This window comes from Xenopus tropicalis, chromosome 3 (assembly GCF_000004195.4).
Source record: "Xenopus tropicalis strain Nigerian chromosome 3, UCB_Xtro_10.0, whole genome shotgun sequence".
Lineage (NCBI taxonomy): Eukaryota > Metazoa > Chordata > Amphibia > Anura > Pipidae > Xenopus > Xenopus tropicalis.
The window spans coordinates 601,707-623,673 of NC_030679.2; the positions used below are offsets into that span (position 1 = coordinate 601,707).

General features: G+C 54.5%; 1 protein-coding gene across 3 annotated transcripts in view; it reads left to right on the top strand.

Annotated features, from left to right (window-relative positions):
- The window catches only part of pik3c2g (phosphatidylinositol-4-phosphate 3-kinase catalytic subunit type 2 gamma), a 53,932-nt gene extending 32,362 nt beyond the window's left edge, over positions 1–21,570 (top strand). For all 3 annotated transcript variants that reach the window (XM_031898403.1, XM_031898405.1, XM_031898404.1), the window contains 12 exons: positions 5,360–5,467; positions 6,458–6,550; positions 6,800–6,929; positions 7,499–7,635; positions 10,622–10,791; positions 12,033–12,189; positions 12,277–12,386; positions 13,058–13,247; positions 16,527–16,590; positions 17,244–17,329; positions 19,206–19,331; positions 21,266–21,570. In XM_031898403.1, the coding sequence (XP_031754263.1) occupies positions 5,360–5,467; positions 6,458–6,550; positions 6,800–6,929; positions 7,499–7,635; positions 10,622–10,791; positions 12,033–12,189; positions 12,277–12,386; positions 13,058–13,247; positions 16,527–16,590; positions 17,244–17,329; positions 19,206–19,331; positions 21,266–21,415 (1,521 nt within the window). In that variant the 3' untranslated portion in view covers positions 21,416–21,570. The remainder of the gene's footprint in view (positions 1–5,359; positions 5,468–6,457; positions 6,551–6,799; positions 6,930–7,498; positions 7,636–10,621; positions 10,792–12,032; positions 12,190–12,276; positions 12,387–13,057; positions 13,248–16,526; positions 16,591–17,243; positions 17,330–19,205; positions 19,332–21,265) is intronic.
- Positions 21,571–21,967: the final 397 nt, after the last annotated feature.

Consider the following 21,967-nt stretch of genomic DNA (forward strand, 5'->3'; position numbering starts at 1 on the left):
GGTGGGTAAGGGGGGCAGTAAGGGGGTGGGTAAGGGGGGCAGTAAGGGGGGCAGGAAGGGGGCAGTAAGGGGTGAGTAAGGGGGCAGTAAGGGGGCAGTAAGGGGGCGAGTAAGGGGGCAGTAAGGGGGTGGGTAAGGGGGTGAGTAAGGGGGCAGGAAGGGGGCAGTAAGGGGGTGAGTAAGGGGGCAGTAAGGGGGCGAGTAAGGGGGCAGTAAGGGGGCGAGTAAGGGGGGCAGTAAGGGGGCGAGTAAGGGGGTGAGTAAGGGGGTGAGTAAGGGGGCGAGTAAGAGGGTGAGTAAGGGGGGCAGTAAGGGGGCGAGTAAGAGGGTGAGTAAGGGGGGCAGTAAGGGGGTGGGTAAGGGGGCAGTAAGGGGTGAGTAAGGAGGGGAGTAAGGGGGTGGGTAAGGGGCAGTAAGGGGGCAGGAAGGGGGCAGTAAGGGGGTGAGTAAGGGGGCGGGTAAGGGGGCGAGTAAGGGGGCAGTAAGGGGGGCAGTAAGGGGGCGAGTAAGGGGGCAGTAAGGGGGTGAGTAAGGGGGCGAGTAAGAGGGTGAGTAAGGGGGGCAGTAAGGGGGGCGAGTAAGGGGGTACGTAAGGGGGCGAGTAAGAGGGTGAGTAAGGGGGGCAGTAAGGGGGTGGGTAAGCGGGCCAGTAAAGGGGCGAGTAAGGAGGCAGTAAGGGGTAAATAAGGGGGCAGTACGGGGGCAAGTAAGGGGGGCAGTAAGGGGGTGGGTAAGCGGGCGAGTAAGGGGGCAGTAAGGGGGCAAGTAAGGAGGCAGTAAGGGGGTAAGTAAGGGGGCAGTATGGGGGCAGTAAGGGGGTGGGTAAGGGGGGCAGTAAGGGGGGCAATAAAGGGGTAGGTAAGGAGGCAAGCAAGGGGGTGAGTAAGGGGGCGAGTAAGGGGGTGGGTAAGCGGGCAAGCAAGGGGGTGAGTAAGGGAGCGAGTAAGGGGGTGAGTTAGGGGGGCAAGTAAGGGGGCAGTAAGGGGGTGGGTAAGCGGGCGAGTAAGGGGGCGAGTAAGGGGGCGGGTAAGGGGGCAGTAAGGGGGGCAGTAAGGGGGCGAGTAAGGGGGTGAGTAAGGGGGGCAGTAAGGGGGCGAGTAAGAGGGTGAGTAAGGGGGTGGGTAAGGGGGGCAGTAAGGGGGTGAGTAAGGAGGCAGTAAGGGGTGCAGTAAGGGGGCGAGTAAGGGGGGCAGTAAGGGGGTGAGTAAGGGGGTGAGTAAGGGGGGCAGAAAGGGGGTGGGTAAGCGGGCGAGTAAGGGGGCAGTAAGGGGGCGAGTAAGGAGGCAGTAAGGGGGTAAGTAAGGGGGCAGTACGGGGGCGAGTAAGGGGCAGTAAGGGGGTGAGTAAGGGGGCAGTAAGGGAGTGAGAAAGGGGGCGGGTAAGGGGGCGAGTAAGGGTTGAGTAAGGGGGGCGAGTAAGGGGGTGCGTAAGGGGGGCGAGTAAGAGGGTGAGTAAGGGGGGCAGTAAGGGGGTGGGTAAGCGGCGTGAGTAAGGGGGGCAGTAAGGGGGTGGGTAAGCGGGCAAGTAAGGGGGCAGTAAGGGGGCAAGTAAGGGGGTGAGTAAGGGGTTGAGTAAGGGGGGCAGTAAGGGGGCAAGTAAGGGGTTGAGTAAGGGGGGCAGTAAGGGGGCGAGTAAGGGGGCGAGTAAGGGGGCAGTAAGGGGGTGAGTAAGGGGGTGAGTAAGGGGGGCAGTAAGGGGGCGAGTAAGGGGGTACGTAAGGGGGCGAGTAAGAGGGTGAGTAAGGGGGGCAGTAAGGGGGTGGGTAAGCGGGCCAGTAAAGGGGCGAGTAAGGAGGCAGTAAGGGGTAAATAAGGGGCAGTACGGGGGCAAGTAAGGGGGGCAGTAAGGGGGTGGGTAAGCGGGCGAGTAAGGGGGCAGTAAGGGGGCAAGTAAGGAGGCAGTAAGGGGGTAAGTAAGGGGGCAGTATGGGGGCAGTAAGGGGGTGGGTAAGGGGGGCAGTAAGGGGGGCAATAAAGGGGTAGGTAAGGAGGCAAGCAAGGGGGTGAGTAAGGGGGCGAGTAAGGGGGTGGGTAAGCGGGCAAGCAAGGGGGTGAGTAAGGGAGCGAGTAAGGGGGTGAGTTAGGGGGGCAAGTAAGGGGGGCAGTAAGGGGGTGGGTAAGCGGGCGAGTAAGGGGGCGAGTAAGGGGGCGGGTAAGGGGGCAGTAAGGGGGTGAGTAAGGGGGCAAGTAAGGGGGCGGGTAAGGGGGCAGTAAGGGGGCGAGTAAGAGGGTGAGTAAGGGGGTGGGTAAGGGGGGCAGTAAGGGGGTGAGTAAGGAGGCAGTAAGGGGTGCAGTAAGGGGGCGAGTAAGGGGGGCAGTAAGGGGGTGAGTAAGGGGGCAAGTAAGGGGGTGAGTAAGGGGGGCAGAAAGGGGGTGGGTAAGCGGGCGAGTAAGGGGGCAGTAAGGGGGCGAGTAAGGAGGCAGTAAGGGGGTAAGTAAGGGGGCAGTACGGGGGCGAGTAAGGGGCAGTAAGGGGGTGAGTAAGGGGGCAGTAAGGGAGTGAGAAAGGGGGCGGGTAAGGGGGCGAGTAAGGGGTTTGAGTAAGGGGGGCGAGTAAGGGGGTGCGTAAGGGGGCGAGTAAGAGGGTGAGTAAGGGGGGCAGTAAGGGGGTGGGTAAGCGGGTGAGTAAGGGGGCAGTAAGGGGGTGGGTAAGCGGGCGAGTAAGGGGCAGTAAGGGGGCAAGTAAGGGGGTGAGTAAGGGGTTGAGTAAGGGGGGCAGTAAGGGGGCAAGTAAGGGGGTGAGTAAGGGGGGCAGTAAGGGGGTGGGTAAGCGGGCGAGAAAGGGGGCAGTAAGGAGGCAGTAAGGGGGTAAGTAAGGGGGCAGTACGGGGGCGAGTAAGGGGCAGTAAGGGGGCGAATAAGGGGGTGAGTAAGGGAGTGAGAAAGGGGGCGAGTAAGGGAGGCGAGTAAGGGGGCGAGTAAGGGGTTGAGTAAGGGGGGCAGTAAGGGGGCGAGTAAGGGGTGAGTAAGGGGGCAGTAAGGGGGTGGGTAAGCAGGCGAGAAAGGGGGCAGTAAGGGGGCGAGTAAGGAGGCAGTAAGGGGGTAAGTAAGGGGGCAGTACGGGGCGAGTAAGGGGGCAGTAAGGGGGCGAGTAAGGGGGCAGTAAGGGGGTGAGTAAGGGAGTGAGAAAGGGGCGAGTAAGGGGGGCGAGTAAGGGGGCGGGTAAGGGGGCGAGTAAGGGGTTGAGTAAGGGGTGCAGTAAGGGGGTGCGTAAGGGGGCGAGTAAGAGGGTGAGTAAGGGGGGCAGTAAGGGGGTGGGCAAGCGGGCGAGTAAGGGGGCAGTAAGGGGGTGAGTAAGGGGGGCAGTAAGGGGGCGAGTAAGAGGGTGAGTAAGGGGGGCAGTAAGGGGGTGGGTAAGCTGGCGAGTAAGGGGGCAGTAAGGGGGCAAGTAAGGGGGTGAGTAAGGGGTTGAGTAAGGGGGGCAGTAAGGGGGCGAGTAAGGGGGCGCGTAAGGGGGCGAGTAAGAGGGTGAGTAAGGGGGACAGTAAGGGGGTGGGTAAGCGGGCGAGTAAGGGGGTGAGTAAGGGGGCGAGTAAGGGGGCAGTAAGGGGGCGAGTAAGGAGGCAGTAAGGGGGTAAGTAAGGGGGCAGTACGGGGCGAGTAAGGGGGCGAGTAAGGGGGCAGTGAGGGAGTGAGAAAGGGGGCGAGTAAGGGGGGCGAGTAAGGGGACGGGTAAGGGGGCAGTAAGGGGTAAGTAAGAGGGCGAGTAAGGGGGTGTCATCATCATCCCCCACTTTTTATCCCACCTGGCAATTGCTCATTCCCTCTCACCCCCCAAACTCTAAGATCAATGGCACAGAATAAAAGCACCCCAAATCTATCAGGGTCCTTCTGAGCCCCCAGAAGCCTCCGTCCCCCCTATTATTACCCTGCCCCGCCCAGATTATTTCATTTGAATATTCATAGGGGGTAAAGTTTGCTACAAGACTAATTACCCAAAGAGACCAATCAGCAGGAGGCGATGATGGATCGGCTGTTATTATTGGTTGCTAAGGGTTACTAGCCCGGGGCAAACTTTTACCTTTTTTAAGTTATTTCCTGACTTGAACCTCAGGAAACTGAGGGGGGAAATATCCCCAAAGGGCCCCTCTGAGATACTTGGGGGCCAAGGACAGTTCATGGCGCTTTATTGGGCCAAATGGGCCATTGCTGGTTGCCTAGGTGACGATTGATACCCGTAGTGCCACCCCGGTGCCCAGTATGTGGGTAGGCCTGGGCATGAATGGGTTACGGCAGTACCGGCGGATGAAGGTCGTTGCGCCCTCGTCATAGAAACAACTGGAAGGTTTGGGTCTCAGAAGTTCTGGAATGAGGAGAATTTGAAAGCGATTTGGCGTCTGGGGGGGTCCCGGGGGGGTCGGCTCTTTGCGCTGCTTCTTGTTTTATCTCCGGTTCAATGGAATGATCTTTTGTCGTGTTCCCTGTGTAGCAACAATGGGGGGCCCGGGGGGCCCCGAGTCTCATGCAAATGGCCGACTCCCCCGCCTTTCATCCCCGCCATTCTCCAATCAAAGTCGCTCTGTTTATTAGAAGGGAAAAAGCCTTTAGAGTGTCTCCCCTGTGGCCCAGTCCTGTGGGTAAAGGCGCCAAGTACCTGAGATTCTGTGTCTCCTCATTCACATTGGCTCCAACCTGGGCACCGACTATTAGACCATTAGTAGTCCCTTGGCTTTGTGCCCCCAGTACCCTGCCCCTTGGCTCTGTGCCCCCAGTACCCTGCCCCTTGGCTCTGTGCCCCCAGTACCCTGCCCCTTGGCTCTGTGCCCCCAGTACCCTGCCCCTTGGCTCTGTGCCCCAGTACCCTGCCCCTTGGCTCTGTGCCCCAGTACCCTGCCCCTTGGCTCTGTGCCCCCAGTACCCTGCCCCTTGGCTCTGTGCCCCCAGTACCCTTAGCCACTTGGCTCTGTGCCCCCAGTACCCTGCCCCTTGGCTTTGTGCCCCCAGTACCCTGCCCCTTGGCTCTGTGCCCCCAGTACCCTGCCCCCTTGGCTTTGTGCCCCCAGTACCCTGCCCCTTGGCTTTGTGCCCCCAGTACCCTTCCCCTTGGCTCTGTGCCCCCAGTACCCTGCCCCTTTGGCTCTGTGCCCCCAGTACCCTTAGCCACTTGGCTCTGTGCCCCAGTACCCTGCCCCTTGGCTCTGTGCCCCCAGTTCCCTTAGCCCCTTGGCTCTGTGCCCCCAGTTCCCTTAGCCACTTGGCTTTGTGCCCCAAGTTCCCTTAGCCCCTTGGCTTTGTGCCCCGAGTACCCTGCCCCTTGGCTCTGTGCCCCCAGTACCTGGGGAGGGTGCAAGTTATTGGGGGGGGGCAATACAATTATTAGCTGGTACGGTTGGTTAATCCCCCCCTTTCATTTCCAACAGGAGACCCTTCAATCAAATCTGCACCAATTAGAACAGTTCTTTCAAGAAGTGCAGGTCTGTCGCCTCCCGCAGGACCCGGCCATTATAGTCAGAGGGATCGACCCCGGGGTGAGTCTGGGGCTTATTTTCAGGGGTATTAATTCTAGCGATTGTAAGAAGGTGCCCCCCAAAGAGTCACAGGGGCCCCACTTATAATTGTGTCGCATCGCGAGGCTGAAGGTCACTGGGCTGAATCTTCCTCCCGCCGCCCCCCCAGAATCCCACTAACCATTTCTAACCAGTAACGAACCAGTAATGAACCATTAATGAGCCAGTAACTAACCAGTAACCAACCAGTAATGAACCATTAATGAGCCAGTAACTAACAAGTAACTAACCAGTAACGAGCCAGTAACTAACTAGTAACTAACCAGTAAGGAACCCATAACTAACCAGTAACGAGCCAGTAACTAACCAGTATCAAGCCAGTAACTAACTAGTAACTAACCAGTAAGGAACCCATAACTAACCAGTAACGAGCCAGTAACTAACCAGCAACGAGCCAGTAACTAACCAGCAACGAGCCAGTAACAAACCAGTAACTAACCAGTAAGGAACCAGTAACGAGCCAGTAACAAACCAGTAACTAACCAGTAACTAACCAGTAAGGAACCAGTAACGAGCCAGTAACTAACCAGCAATGAGCCAGTAAGGAACCAGTAAGGAACCAGTAACGAGCCAGTAACTAACCAGCAATGAGCCAGTAACAAACCAGTAACTAACCAGTAAGGAACCAGTAACGAGTCAGTAACTAACCAGCAATGAGCCAGTAACAAACCAGTAACTAACCAGTAAGGAACCAGTAACGAGTCAGTAACTAACCAGCAATGAGCCAGTAACAAACCAGTAACTAACCAGTAAGGAACCAGTAACGAGCCAGTAACTAACCAGCAATGAGCCAGTAAGGAACCAGTAAGGAACCAGTAACGAGCCAGTAACTAACCAGCAATGAGCCAGTAAGGAACCAGTAAGGAACCAGTAACGAGCCAGTAACTAACCAGCAATGAGCCAGTAACAAACCAGTAAGGAACCAGTAACAAACCAGTTCTCCACCCCCAGGCTTGTTCGTTCTTTAAGTCCAACGCTTCTCCTCTGAAAATCTCCTTCCTCAGCGCCGACCCCCTTGGGCAGAAGATCAATGTGATTTTCAAGGTATTTTCCTACTTTAGTTCATCAGGCCGACGCCCAGAATGCAGGGCTGTAACCCCAGGATTAAAGGGGAAGTTCAGCCAAAATCTGTGGTTTCTGAAGTCGGGAACCTGACTCGAGTCGGAACCAGGGAACAGAAAGGCACAGACACGGCTTTGGGTGAAATTACCCTCGAGGGTTGGCTTAGTGCCCCATCCATTTGGGGGGGGGTAATTAGGGTAATTGCATTGACATGATCCTCCCTTTGTAAAGCTCGGGGACGACCTCCGTCAGGACATGTTGGTTCTGCAGATTGTTGGGCTCATCGACAGAATTTGGCTCCATGAAGGTTTGGACCTGAGAATGATCACATACAGGTGCCTCGCTACTGGGCAGAACCAAGGTGCGTTGCCTGCTGGGGCAGATACTGTGGGGCAGAGACTGTGGGGCAGATAGGGAGGGGCAGATAGGGTGGGGCAGATACTGTGGGGCAGATACTGTGGGGCAGAGACTGTGGGGCAGAGACTATGGGGCAGATACTGTGGGGCAGATACTGTGGGGCAGAGACTGTGGGGCAGATAGGGTGGGACAGGGTCTCCCAGTGCAGGGCAAGATATACAATGAATTCCACCCCCCCATTCCCTTTCAGCAAAAGTCTAGCATAGGACTTGGTACCAAACACCTTCATCTTTAACCCCCAACTAGCATATAGTACAGGAGATGGTACTCCTATCTGGGGCCCCAGTCTGTATATAGTACAGGAGATGGTACTCCCATCATTATCTGGGGCCCCAGTCAGTATATAGTACAGGCGTAGCCCCCAGTCAACATATAGCAGGAGATATGGTACTCTGAGTATTACATGTAACCCCCAGGCAGCCCTAACACTATGGCGCCAACACATACAGCGGCGCGTAGATCAGGGGGATACGGAGATCCCTTCATGTTGCTCTGTGGTTCCCCCCCCCCCAGGGCTGGTTCAGATGGTCCCCGATGCCACGACTCTCGCCAAAATCCACGAGCATTCTGGGATACTGGGGCCCCTAAAGGATAAATCGATAAAGAAATGGTTCAAGGGGCACCACCCCACCCAGCACGACTACGAGAAGGTACGGGGTCGGCATTTCACTGGCAAGATGGAGACAGTAGGACAAGATGGGGACAGTAGGGCAAGATGGGGACAGTAGGGCAAGATGGAGACAGTAGGGCAAGATGGGGACAGTAGGGCAAGATGGGGACAGTAGGGCAAGATGGGGACAGTAGGGCAAGATGGAGACAGTAGGACAAGATGGGGACAGTAGGGCAAGATGGAGTCAGTAGGGCAAGATGGAGACAGTAGGACAAGATGGAGACAGTAGGGCAAGATGGAGACAGTAGGGCAAGATGGAGACAGTAGGGCAAGATGGAGTCAGTAGGGCAAGATGGAGACAGTAGGACAAGATGGAGACAGTAGGGCAAGATGGAGACAGTAGGGCAAGATGGAGACAGTAGGGCAAGATGGGGACAGTAGGACAAGATGGAGACAGTAGGGCAAGATGGAGACAGTAGGGCAAGATGGGGACAGTAGGACAAGATGGAGACAGTAGGGCAAGATGGAGACAGTAGGGCAAGATGGAGACAGTAGGGCAAGATGGAGACAGTAGGGCAAGATGGGGACAGTAGGGCAAGATGGAGACAGTAGGGCAAGATGGAGACAGTAGGGCAAGATGGAGACAGTAGGGCAAGATGGAGACAGTAGGGCAAGATGGGGACAGTAGGGCAAGATGGAGACAGTAGGGCAAGATGGAGACAGTAGGGCAAGATGGAGACAGTAGGGCAAGATGGAGACAGTAGGGCAAGATGGAGACAGTAGGGCAAGATGGAAACAGTAGGGCAAGATGGAGACAGTAGGGCAAGATGGAGGACAGTAGGGCAAGATGGAGACAGTAGGGCAAGATGGAGACAGTAGGACAAGATGGGGACAGTAGGGCAAGATGGGGACAGTAGGGCAAGATGGGGACAGTAGGGCAAGATGGGGACAGTAGGGCAAGATGGAGACAGTAGGGCAAGATGGGGACAGTAGGACAAGATGGGGACAGTAGGGCAAGATGGGGACAGTAGGGCAAGATGGGGACAGTAGGGCAAGATGGGGACAGTAGGGCAAGATGGGGACAGTAGGGCAAGATGGAGACAGTAGGGCAAGATGGGGACAGTAGGGCAAGATCAGTAGGGACAAGATGGAGACAGTAGGACAAGATGGAGACAGTAGGACAAGATGGGGACAGTAGGACAAGATGGAGACAGTAGGACAAGAAGATGGAGACAGTAGGGCAAGATGGGGACAGTAGGGCAAGATGGGGACAGTAGGGCAAGATGGAGACAGTAGGGCAAGATGGGGACAGTAGGGCAAGATGGGGACAGTAGGGCAAGATGGGGACAGTAGGGCAAGATGGGGACAGTAGGGCAAGATGGAGACAGTAGGGGCAAGATGGGGACAGTAGGGCAAGATGGGGACAGTAGGACAAGATGGGGACAGTAGGGCAAGATGGGGACAGTAGGGCAAGATGGGGACAGTAGGGCAAGATGGAGACAGTAGGGCAAGATGGGGACAGTAGGGCAAGATGGGGACAGTAGGGCAAGATGGGGACAGTAGGGCAAGATGGAGACAGTAGGGCAAGATGGGGACAGTAGGGCAAGATGGAGACAGTAGGACAAGATGGAGACAGTAGGGCAAGATGGAGACAGTAGGGCAAGATGGAGACAGTAGGGCAAGATGGAGACAGTAGGGCAAGATGGAGACAGTAGGACAAGATGGGGACAGTAGGACAAGATGGAGACAGTAGGGCAAGATGGAGACAGTAGGGCAAGATGGAGACAGTAGGGCAAGATGGAGACAGTAGGACAAGATGGGGACAGTAGGACAAGATGGAGACAGTAGGGCAAGATGGAGACAGTAGGGCAAGATGGAGTCAGTAGGGCAAGATGGAGACAGTAGGACAAGATGGAGACAGTAGGGCAAGATGGGGACAGTAGGGCAAGATGGGGACAGTAGGGCAAGATGGAGACAGTAGGGCAAGATGGGGACAGTAGGGCAAGACGGGGACAGTAGGGCAAGATCAGTAGGGACAAGATGGAGACAGAAGGACAAGATGGAAACAGTAGGACAAGATGGAGACAGTAGGACAAGATGGAGACAGTAGGGCAAGATGGAGACAGTAGGGCAAGATGGAGACAGTAGGGCAAGATGGGGACAGTAGGGCAAGATGGGGACAGTAGGGCAAGATGGGGACAGTAGGGCAAGATGGAGACAGTAGGGCAAGATCAGTAGGGACAAGATGGAGACAGTAGGACAAGATGGAAACAGTAGGACAAGATGGAGACAGTAGGACAAGATGGGGACAGTAGGACAAGATGGAGACAGTAGGGCAAGATGGGGACAGTAGGGCAAGATGGAGACAGTAGGACAAGATGGGGACAGTAGGGCAAGATGGGGACAGTAGGACAAGATGGAGACAGTAGGACAAGATGGGGACAGTAGGGCAAGATGGGGACAGTAGGACAAGATGGAGACAGTAGGACAAGATGGAGACAGTAGGGCAAGATGGGGACAGTAGGGCAAGATGGAGACAGTAGGACAAGATGGGGACAGTAGGGCAAGATGGAGACAGTAGGGCAAGATGGGGACAGTAGGGCAAGATGGGGACAGTAGGGCAAGATGGGGACAGTAAGGCAGGATGGGGACAGTAGGACAAGATGGAGACAGTAGGGCAAGATGGGGACAGTAGGGCAAGATGGAGACAGTAGGGCAAGATGGAGACAGTAGGACAAGATGGAGACAGTAGGACAAGATGGGGACAGTAGGGCAAGATGGGGACAGTAGGGCAAGATGGGGACAGTAGGGCAAGATGGGGACAGTAAGGCAGGATGGGGACAGTAGGACAAGATGGAGACAGTAGGGCAAGATGGGGACAGTAGGGCAAGATGGGGACAGTAGGGCAATAGAGAGACAGTGGGGGCTATATTGCTGTACAGACTGAGCCACTTGCCCCCTTGAGACCCAAACCCCTATATCAGAACCCTGTGTTGCCCCTATGGTTACAATGTCGGTCCCTACAGGCCAAAGAGAATTTCCTGTTCTCCTGCGCCGGTTGGTGCGTTGTTACCTTTATACTGGGGGTGTGTGACCGGCACAACGATAACATTATGGTGACAAACTCGGGTCACATGTTCCACATCGACTTCGGCAAGTTCCTGGGTCACGCGCAGAAATTCGGTAACATAAAGAGGTGAGTGGGGGGCATTATGGGCTGTATTGGGGCAAATGGGCACTATGGGGGGTTACATGGCTCAGTATCATAGAGACAGATAGGGCAATAGGGGTGGGGGTAATAGGGGTGGGGGTAATAGGGGCAGGGGTGACAGGGGCAATAGGGGCAGGGGTAATAGGGGCAATAGGGACAGGGGTAATAGGGGCAGGGGCAATAGGGGCAGGGGTAATAGGGGCAATAGGGGCAGAGGTTATAGGGGCAGGGGCAATAGGGGCAGGGGTAATAGGGGCAATAGGGGCAGAGGTTATAGGGGCAGGGGCAATAGGGGCAGGGGTAATAGGGGCAATAGGGGCAGAGGTTATAGGGGCAGGGGCAATAGGGGTAGGGGTAATAGGGGCATGGGACCTTGTATGAGAGGGAGGGGAGTGGGGTTCTCTAGGAGGCGGGGGTGCCTGACCCAATTATCCCCTTACACACCGGCTGATGGTACTGGTTCCCCCTGGGTATCAGATCCTTTGGCCCCAACCAATCATCCCTCTGTCAGTGTTAATCATATCCAATCAGGACTCTTCTATTAACCGATTAATTGAGTAATTTTACTTTTGATTTACTTCTGGCTGAAAGCGGCCAATAGATCCCCTACGGACAGGGGCCTCTATTCCCCGACCAGGGGGTTTAAAGGGGAAGTAACCCTCTCATTATTACTGAATTTGCCTGTAATTTAATAATATTATATTTCTGCTGCTCAATTTTTATATAAAAGTGTCTCTATTCTTGGTCATTCCTGTTGCCGGGATAGTGACACTTGGATACAGTTTGTAACTAGGAGTTGTGGTTTCCATAGAGCTTGGGATTATCCCTCAATAATGGGTCTATATATATATATATATATAATAATCCAATATAATGGTCTATATAATGGGTTCCTGTACCCCTGGGAGGTGGGGCAGAAATAATGGTCCCTAAATGCCCCCTGGCAGGTGGGGCAGAAATAATGGTCCCTAAATGCCCTCTGGGAGGTGGGGCAGAAATAATGGTCCCTAAATGCCCCCTGGGAGGTGGGGCAGAAATAATGGTCCCTAAATGCCCCCTGGGAGGTGGGGCAGAAATAATGGTCCCTAAATGCCCCCTGGGAGCCCCATACGTCCAGCAAACTTGGCCTTTACTGCTCATCAGCTTGGGGCTCTCTGGGGCAAATCTACAGGGGGCAAATCCACAGGGGGCAGCAAGAGAATTGATCTTTGATCTTTTGCTTCCAGGGACCGAGCCCCATTTATTTTCACCTCCGAGATGGAATATTTCATCACCGACGGGGGGCGGAGCCTGGACAGAGCGAGAGACTTCGTGGAGCTTTGCTGTCGGGCCTATAACATTGTGCGTCGGCGCAGCCACTTACTGCTCCCCCTGCTGGAACTGGTGAGTCCCGGGGTATTGGGGGCAGGTCTGGGGGGGAAACTATCCCATCATTAGGGCCAACGCCTTTCCCTCTGATTCCTCCGGCAGATGTTACAGGGGGGGCTCCCTGAGCTTTGTGGGGTGCAGGATCTGCGGTACCTCCATAATAACCTCCGACCCCAGGACTCTGACCCCGAGGCCACCAGCTATTTCACTAGGTAAACGGGATTTATAGGGTAATATTGGGCAATAATGAGCGGGGGGGGGAAAGGGGGTTCGGGGAGTAGCGAGGGGGGAGAGGGGAAATATAGAAGGGGGGAGAAGAGGGAGGATGGGGGGGGGGAGTAAGGCCAAACAGTTGGGGGGGGGAATAGAAAGGAAAGGAGAGGGGATGAGAGACAGAAGGAGAGAGGGGAAGGGAAAGGGGGTTCGGGGAGAGACAAATGGGGGGAGAGGGGAAATATAGAAGGGGGGAGAAGAGGGAGGATGGGGGGGAGTAAGGCCAAACAGTTGGGGGGGGGAATAGAAAAGGAAAGGAGAGGGGATGAGAGACAGAAGGAGAGAGGGGAAGGGAAAGGGGGTTCGGGGAGAGACAAATGGGGGGAGAGGGGAAATATAGAAGGGGGGAGAAGAGGGAGGATGGGGGGGAGTAAGGCCAAACAGTTGGGGGGGGGGGAATAGAAAAGGAAAGGAGAGGGGATGAGAGACAGAAGGAGAGAGGGGAAGGGAAAGGGGTTCGGGGAGTAGAGAGACAAATGGGGGGAGAGGGGAAATATAGAAGGGGGGAGAAGAGGGAGGATGGGGGGGAGTAAGGCCAAACAGTTGGGGGGGGAACATTCATTGGCTGTTTCATATTAATATCAATGAGTTGCTATGGTTGCACCCCTAGGAAATTTGGGGAGAGCCTTCAGTGTTTCCCAGTGAAACTGAACAATCTCATTCACACATTCGCTAACATGTCGCTCTCAGACGTGGCCAAGTCTGTGTCTCACATCGACCTCACGGGTCCCACAGGGGGCGCTCCCAGAAATCTCATTAAACGCGCAGCAATGGCTAGTATCCGCAAGATTAATAAGCAGGTGAGTGTCTCTTACCTACCCCTGTCTCAACTGCCCCAGTACCCTGCCCCCAAGATGGAGACAGTAGGGCAAGATGGGGACAGTAGGACAAGATGGAGACAGTAGGGCAAGATGGAGACAGTAGGACAAGATGGGGACAGTAAGACAAGATGGGGACAGTAGGGCAAGATGGGGACAGTAGGGCAAGATGGGGACAGTAGGACAAGATGGAGACAGTAGGGCAAGATGGAGACAGTAGGGCAAGATGGAGACAGTAGGGCAAGATGGAGACAGTAGGGCAAGATGGAGACAGTAGGACAAGATGGAGACAGTAGGGCAAGATGGAGACAGTAGGGCAAGATGGGGACAGTAGGGCAAGATGGAGACAGTAGGGCAAGATGGGGACAGTAGGGCAAGATGGGGACAGTAGGGCAAGATGGAGACAGTAGGGCAAGATGGAGACAGTAGGGCAAGATGGAGACATCAGGGCAAGATGGAGACAGTAGGGCAAGATGGGGACAGTAGGACAAGATGGAGACAGTAGGGCAAGATGGGGACAGTTTGGGCAAGATGGGGACAGTAGGACAAGATGGAGACAGTAGGGCAAGGGGGACAGTAGGGCAAGATGGGGACAGTAGGGCAAGATGGGGACAGTAGGGCAAGATGGGGACAGTAGGACAAGATGGGGACAGTAGGACAAGATGGAGACAGTAGGACAAGATGGGGACAGTAGGACAAGATGGGGACAGTAGGACAAGATGGGGACAGTAGGGCAAGATGGGGACAGTAGGACAAGATGGGGACAGTAGGGCAAGATGGGGACAGTAGGACAAGAATGGAGACAGTAGGACAAGATGGAGACAGTAGGACAAGATGGGGACAGTAGGACAAGATGGGGACAGTAGGGCAAGATGGGGACAGTAGGACAAGATGGAGACAGTAGGGCAAGATGGGGACAGTTTGGGCAAGATGGGGACAGTAGGACAAGATGGAGACAGTAGGGCAAGATGGGGACAGTTTGGGCAAGATGGGGACAGTAGGGCAAGATGGAGACAGTAGGGCAAGATGGGGACAGTAGGGCAAGATGGAGACAGTAGGGCAAGATGGGGACAGTAGGATAAGATGGAGACAGTAGGGCAAGATGGGGACAGTAGGACAAGATGGAGACAGTAGGGCAAGATGGAGACAGTAGGGCAAGATGGGGACAGTTTGGGCAAGATGGGGACAGTAGGACAAGATGGAGACAGTAGGGCAAGATGGAGACAGTAGGACAAGATGGAGACAGTAGGGCAAGATGGGGACAGTAGGACAAGATGGGGACAGTAGGACAAGATGGAGACAGTAGGACAAGATGGGGACAGTAGGACAAGATGGAGACAGTAGGACAAGATGGGGACAGTAGGACAAGATGGAGACAGTAGGGCAAGATGGAGACAGTAGGGCAAGATGGGGACAGTTTGGGCAAGATGGGGACAGTAGGACAAGATGGAGACAGTAGGACAAGATGGAGACAATAGGACAAGATGGGGACAGTAGGACAAGATGGAGACAGTAGGGCAAGATGGGGAAAGTTTGGGCAAGATGGAGACAGTAGGGCAAGATGGGGACAGTAGGACAAGATGGGGACAGTAGGACAAGATGGGGACAGTAGGACAAGATGGGGACAGTAGGACAAGATGGAGAACATCATTTTTAATTCATATTTAGAAAAAAGTTTATCATCATACTTCCCCTTTAATAATAGTGCGTCGCTGTGCGGCTGAGAGTTACAGTTACACAAACACATTTCCCAGCATTCCCAGTGAGCTGTGCGGTAACACGGTGGATAATGCAGCTCAGCTATTGGCTGATAGCAATTGCCCCCCCGGAGGGGCAGGAGAGGGGGCTGCTCATTTCCAGAACCCCCCCCGGGCCCATTTGCTACAATGTATCATTATCTGCTCTGATTTCTTATGGAAATGATTTTGTGTTTCTCGTTCCCTGCGAATCTGAATGTAATAATAATAATAAATAGGGGATCAATTCAGTTCCCCAGTGGGAGCGATCGTTACCAGCGTTACCGGCCCCCGGCAACAGCCCCATTCATTGTTCCGCCAAACCCACATCTGTAATTAATGTTTCCTTGTAATACTAACGAGCCTGATTGTGTATTCTCTCACCTACTCACCTCCTTATCATTTACAGTAGGGGGTACATTATCCCTTATAATACATGAGTGATACTCAGAGTTCCCTGTATAACTCAGCCTGCAGCCTTGTGCCTTTATATGGGGGGCACAGAACCCCTCAGTGACTGCTAATATCCTTATCATTTACAGTAGGGGGTACAGTATCCCTTATAATACATGAGTGATACTCAGAGTTCCCTGTATAACTCAGCCTGCAGCCTTGTGCCTTTATATGGGGGGCACAGAACCCCTCAGTGACTGCTAATATCCTTATCATTTACAGTAGGGGGTACATTATCCCTTATAATACATGAGTGATACTCAGAGTTCCCTGTATAACTCAGCCTGCAGCCTTGTGCCTTTATATGGGGGGCACAGAACCCCTCAGTGACTGCTAATATCCTTATCATTTACAGTAGGGGGTACATTACCCCTTATAATACATGAGTGATACTCAGAGTTCCCTGTATAACTCAGCCTGCAGCCTTGTGCCTTTATATGGGGGGCACAGAACCCCTCAGTGACTGCTAATATCCTTATCATTTACAGTAGGGGGTACATTATCCCGTATAATACATGAGTGATACTCAGAGTTCCCTGTAATAACTCAGCCTGCAGCCTTGTGCCTTATATGGGGGGCACAGACCCCTCAGTGACTGCTAATATCCTTATCATTTACAGTAGGGGGTACATTATCCCTTATAATACATGAGTGATACTCAGAGTTCCCTGTATAACTCAGCCTGCAGCCTTGTGCCTTTATATGGGGGGCACAGAACCCCTCAGTGACTGCTAATATCCTTATCATTTACAGTAGGGGGTACATTATCCCTTATAATACATGAGTGATACTCAGAGTTCCCTGTATAACTCAGCCTGCAGCCTTGTGCCTTTATATGGGGGGCACAGAACCCCTCAGTGACTGCTAATATCCTTTATCATTTACAGTAGGGGGTACATTATCCCTTATAATACATGAGTGATACTCAGAGTTCCCTGTATAACTCAGCCTGCAGCCTTGTGCCTTTATATGGGGGGCACAGAACCCCTCAGTGACTGCTAATATCCTTATCATTTACAGTAGGGGGTACATTATCCCTTATAATACATGAGTATCTCTGTGTCCCTTACAGAGTGAGAAAGTGCTGACCTACCTGGGTGCTGAGGGCAGGACTGGGGCAGTTTCTCCCATGGGGGGTAAGTACCTACCTCTGCTTATTTGCTCTTTCTATTCTGCATTTTATTAAAGGAGTTGATATATAAAGACTGGCACTAAGCTGTATCCATGCAGTTCCCATGGGATCATTTTCTGACTAATAATTGAAAGTAATTTCTTACTGGTTGCTAAGGGCAACTGCACTGGTGCAATTTAGCTCCTGTATCTAAAAATCAGCCAAATCAAGGAATTTATTTAAACTTTCAGGAGCAATATGTGCCCGGGGTACTGTGTGTGAGTGGGTACTGGGGTGCTATACCAGGGTGGGTGTGCATGGGGGCATGGGCATGTGGGAGGGGCATGTAGGCAGGTGGGTGGGGGTGTGAGTTGGTGGTGGTGGGTTCATGTGGGTGGGGGTGTGAGTGGGTGGGTGGGGCTGGTACATGTGGGGTGGGGGAGTTAGTGGGTGGGGCTGGGTACATGTGGGTGGGGGAGTTAGTGGGTGGGGCTGGGTACATGTGGGTGGGGCTGGGTACATGTGGGTGGGGGAGTTAGTGGGTGGGGCTGGGTACATGTGGGTGGGGGAGTGAGTGGGCGGGGCTGGGTACATGTGGGTGGGGGAGTGAGTGGGCGGGGCTGGGTGCCAGGCTGGCGGTTCTGCCCAATCAGCACACAGTATCTCTCTGTATAACAGACACGGAGACAAGACCCGCGGTTCAACTACACGTTTCCTACAAGAACCAGAATCTGTCAGTGCTCATTAAGCATCTCCGGAACATTGTGAGTCCCCCCCCCATTACTGTGCCCCCCATTACTGTGCCCCCCCATTACTGTGCCCCCTCCCCCTGTTACTGTGCCCCCCCATTACTGTGCCCCCCCATTACTGTGTCCCCTCCCCCTGTTACTGTGCCCCCCCATTACTTTGTCCCCTCCCCCTGTTACTGTGTCCCCTCCCCCTGTTACTGTGTCCCCCCATTACTGTGTCCCCTCCCCCTGTTACTGTGCCCCCCCATTACTGTGTCCCCTCCCCCTGTTACTGTGTCCCCCCATTACTGTGTCCCCTCCCCCTGTTACTGTGTCCCCCCATTACTGTGTCCCCTCCCCCTGTTACTGTGCCCCCCATTACTGTGTCCCCTCCCCCTGTTACTGTGCCCCCCCATTACTTTGTCCCCTCCCCCTGTTACTGTGTCCCCTCCCCCATTACTCTGTCCCCTCCCCCTGTTACTGTGTCCCCCCATTACTGTGTCCCCTCCCCCTGTTACTGTGTCCCCTCCCCCTGTTACTGTGCCCCCCCATTACTGTGTCCCCTCCCCCTGTTACTGTGCCCCCCCATTACTGTGCCCCCTCCCCCATTACTGTGCCCCCCCCGTTACTCTGTCCCCTCCCCCCCATTACTGTGCCCCTCCCCCATTACTGTGTCCCCTCCTCCTGTTACTGTGTCCCCCCCCCGTTACTCTGTCCCCTCCCCCCCGTTACTCTGTCCCCTCCCCCCGTTACTCTGTCCCCTCCCCATTACTGTCCCCCCCATTACTGTGTCCCCATCAACTAAAGAGCCAGCCGCCTGCGCTAGACTGTAAGCTCTTATGTACAACTCAGAATGAGACCCCCCCAGAGTACATGATATGAGACCCCCAGAGTACATGATATGAGACCCCCCAGAGTACATGATATGAGACCCCCCAGGGGACATGATATGAGACCCCCCAGGGGACATGATATGAGACCCCCCAGGGGACATGATATGAGACCCCCAGGGGACATGATATGAGACCCCCACAGTACATGATATGAGACCCCCACAGTACGTGATATGAGACTCCCAGGGGGACATGATATGAGACCCCCCAGGGGACATGATATGAGACCCCCCAGGGGACATGATATGAGACCCCCAGGGGACATGATATGAGACCCCCCAGGGGACATGATATGAGACCCCCACAGTACATGATATGAGACACCCACAGTACATGATATGAGACCCCCACAGTACGTGATATGAGACCCCCAGGGGACATGATATGAGACCCCAGGATACATGATATGAGACCCCCACAGTACGTGATATGAGACCCCCAGGGGACATGATATGAGACCCCCACAGTACGTGATATGAGACCCCCAGGGGACATGATATGAGACCCCCACAGTACATGATATGAGACCCCCAGGGGACATGATATGAGACCCCCAGGGGACATGATATGAGACCCCCACAGTACGTGATATGAGACCCCCAGGGGACATGATATGAGACCCCCACAGTACGTGATATGAGACCCCCAGGGGACATGATATGAGACCCCCACAGTACGTGATATGAGACCCCCAGGGGACATGATATGAGACCCCCACAGTACGTGATATGAGACCCCCAGGGGACATGATATGAGACCCCCACAGTACGTGATATGAGACCCCCAGGGGACATGATATGAGACCCCCAGGGGACATGATATGAGACCCCCAGGGGACATGATATGAGACCCCCAGGGGACATGATATGAGACCCCCAGGGGACATGACTATTGGCCATTTCAAGTTCTAGGGTTCCAGGCTCTTTGTTATTAAATGGGGGTCCCTACAATGTAATAAGAGGTCGGAATTGGGGGATAAACTGCAAACTCCTCCCCTTATTCCACTTCCCATTTCACAGCATCTCCCAGATGGCTCCGCCCCCAGCGCCGATATTGAGGTTTCTCTGTTACCGGATCCGCAACAAACGTCGCTGATAAGGATCAAATCCAAAGGGAAATCTGCCTCCCCAATCCACAATGAATTAGTAAGTGGGGGGCCCAGTCATGTGGTCATCATAAGGGGGGGTTCCTGCCTGACCATGGGGAAGAGAGCAGCCCAGGAGCAGGAAGTACAGGGAATCAGAGCTCTGTACCTGGGTAAGTACTGGGGGGAGATTGGATTCACTTACCCAGGGGGGGTTCCTGCCTGACCATGGGAAAGAGAGCAGCCCAGGAGCAGGAAGTACAGAGAATCAGAGCTCTGTACCTGGGTAAGTACTGGGGGGAGATTGAATTCACTTACCCAGGGGGGGGAGGTTCCTGCCTGACCATGGGAAAGAGAGCAGCCCAGGAGCAGGAAGTACAGAGAATCAGAGCTCTGTACCTGGGTAAGTACTGGGGGGAGATTGGATTCACTTACCCGGGGGATCCTGCCTGACCATGGGAAAGAGAGCAGCCCAGGAGCAGGAAGTACAGAGAATCAGAGCTCTGTACCTGGGTAAGTACTGGGGGGAGATTGGATTCACTTACCCAGGGGGGGTTCCTGCCTGACCATGGGAAAGAGAGCAGCCCAGGAGCAGGAAGTACAGAGAATCAGAGCTCTGTACCTGGGTAAGTACTGGGGGGAGATTGGATTCACTTACCCAGGGGGGGATCCTGCCTGACCATGGGAAAGAGAGCAGCCCAGGAGCAGGAAGTACAGAGAATCAGAGCTCTGTACCTGGGTAAGTACTGGGGGGAGATTGGATTCACTTACCCAGGGGGAGGTTCCTGCCTGACCATGGGAAAGAGAGCAGCCCAGGAGCAGGAAGTACAGAGAATCAGAGCTCTGTACCTGGGTAAGTACTGGGGGAGATTGGATTCACTTACCCAGGGGGGGGTTCCTGTCTGACCATGGGAAAGAGGCAGCCCAGGAGCAGGAAGTACAGAGAATCAGAGCTCTGTACCTGGGTAAGTACTGGGGGGAGATTGGATTCACTTACCCAGGGGGAGGTTCCTGTCTGACCATGGGAAAGAGAGCAGCCCAGGAGCAGGAAGTACAGAGAATCAGAGCTCTGTACCTGGGTAAGTACTGGGGGGAGATTGGATTCACTTACCCAGGGGGGGGTTCCTGCCTGACCATGGGAAAGAGAGCAGCCCAGGAGCAGGAAGTACAGAGAATCAGAGCTCTGTACCTGGGTAAGTACTGGGGGAGATTGGATTCACTTACCCAGGGGGAGGTTCCTGCCTGACCATGGGAAAGAGAGCAGCCCAGGAGCAGGAAGTACAGAGAATCAGAGCTCTGTACCTGGGTAAGTACTGGGGGGAGATTGGATTCACTTACCCAGGGGGAGGTTCCTGCCTGACCATGGGAAAGAGAGCAGCCCAGGAGCAGGAAGTACAGAGAATCAGAGCTCTGTACCTGGGTAAGTACTGGGGGGAGATTGGATTCACTTACCCAGGGGGGGTTCCTGCCTGACCATGGGAAAGAGAGCAGCCCAGGAGCAGGAAGTACAGAGAATCAGAGCTCTGTACCTGGGTAAGTACTGGGGGGAGATTGGATTCACTTACCCAGGGGGGGGTTCCTGCCTGACCATGGGAAAGAGAGCAGCCCAGGAGCAGGAAGTACAGAGAATCAGAGCTCTGTACCTGGGTAAGTACTGGGGGGAGATTGGATTCACTTACCCAGGGGGGGGGGGTTCCTGCCTGACCATGGGAAAGAGAGCAGCCCAGGAGCAGGAAGTACAGAGAATCAGAGCTCTGTACCTGGGTAAGTACTGGGGGGAGATTGGATTCACTTACCCAGGGGGAAATTCCTGCCTGACCATGGGAAAGAGAGCAGCCCAGGAGCAGGAAGTACAGAGAATCAGAGCTCTGTACCTGGGTAAGTACTGGGGGGAGATTGGATTCACTTACCCAGGGGGAGGGGGGTCCTGCCTGACCATGGGAAAGAGAGCAGCAATGATTGGTTCCCTGATGCCCGGCTGTGTTTGGTTTGCAGGTGAGATATTTCGTGGCAGATCCCGCCGGGCGCCTGTTGCGGGTGGCAGTGAGACACAGGGGGCAGTTCGTGGCTGCAGTGAATGTGCCGCTGGATCACGTGCCGTACGATAGTGACGTTTGGTTCCCGCTGGGGCTCAGTATGGGATAGACTCACCAATTGGCTACTGAGATGGACAGAACCAAGAATGAGCCACTGGGGAAAGGCCTTTTCCTATGGGGGGTCCATCTGCCCCCAAATTCAGCCAATTGTAAATATTCTGGGAAACTGTATCAGTTGCAAAGTAAATACAATGTATCACTGGATCCCTATGTACATTGCCTTCTGTCTGCGGGGGCTTCATGGGACTGGGGGCCACATACACCCCCCCACACACACTCACCCCCATTGGGTCCATTCCACTTCTGACTCCTCCCCTCACTGGGTAAGGGTCGGTACCACTCTGTGCCAGGGGGAGGGGCATCACTACACGGGGAGGGGCATCAAGCTTCCTGTCTCAGTAATTATACATGAATTATGCAGAATAAAATATGGGATAGGGACCTTAGATTGTAAGCTCACTGGGGCAGGGACTGATGGGAATGGGATAGGGACCTTAGATTGTAAGCTCACTGGGGCAGGGACTGATGGGAATGGGATAGGGACCTTAGAGTGTAAGCTCACTGGGGCAGGGGCTGATGGGAATGGGATAGGGACCTTAGA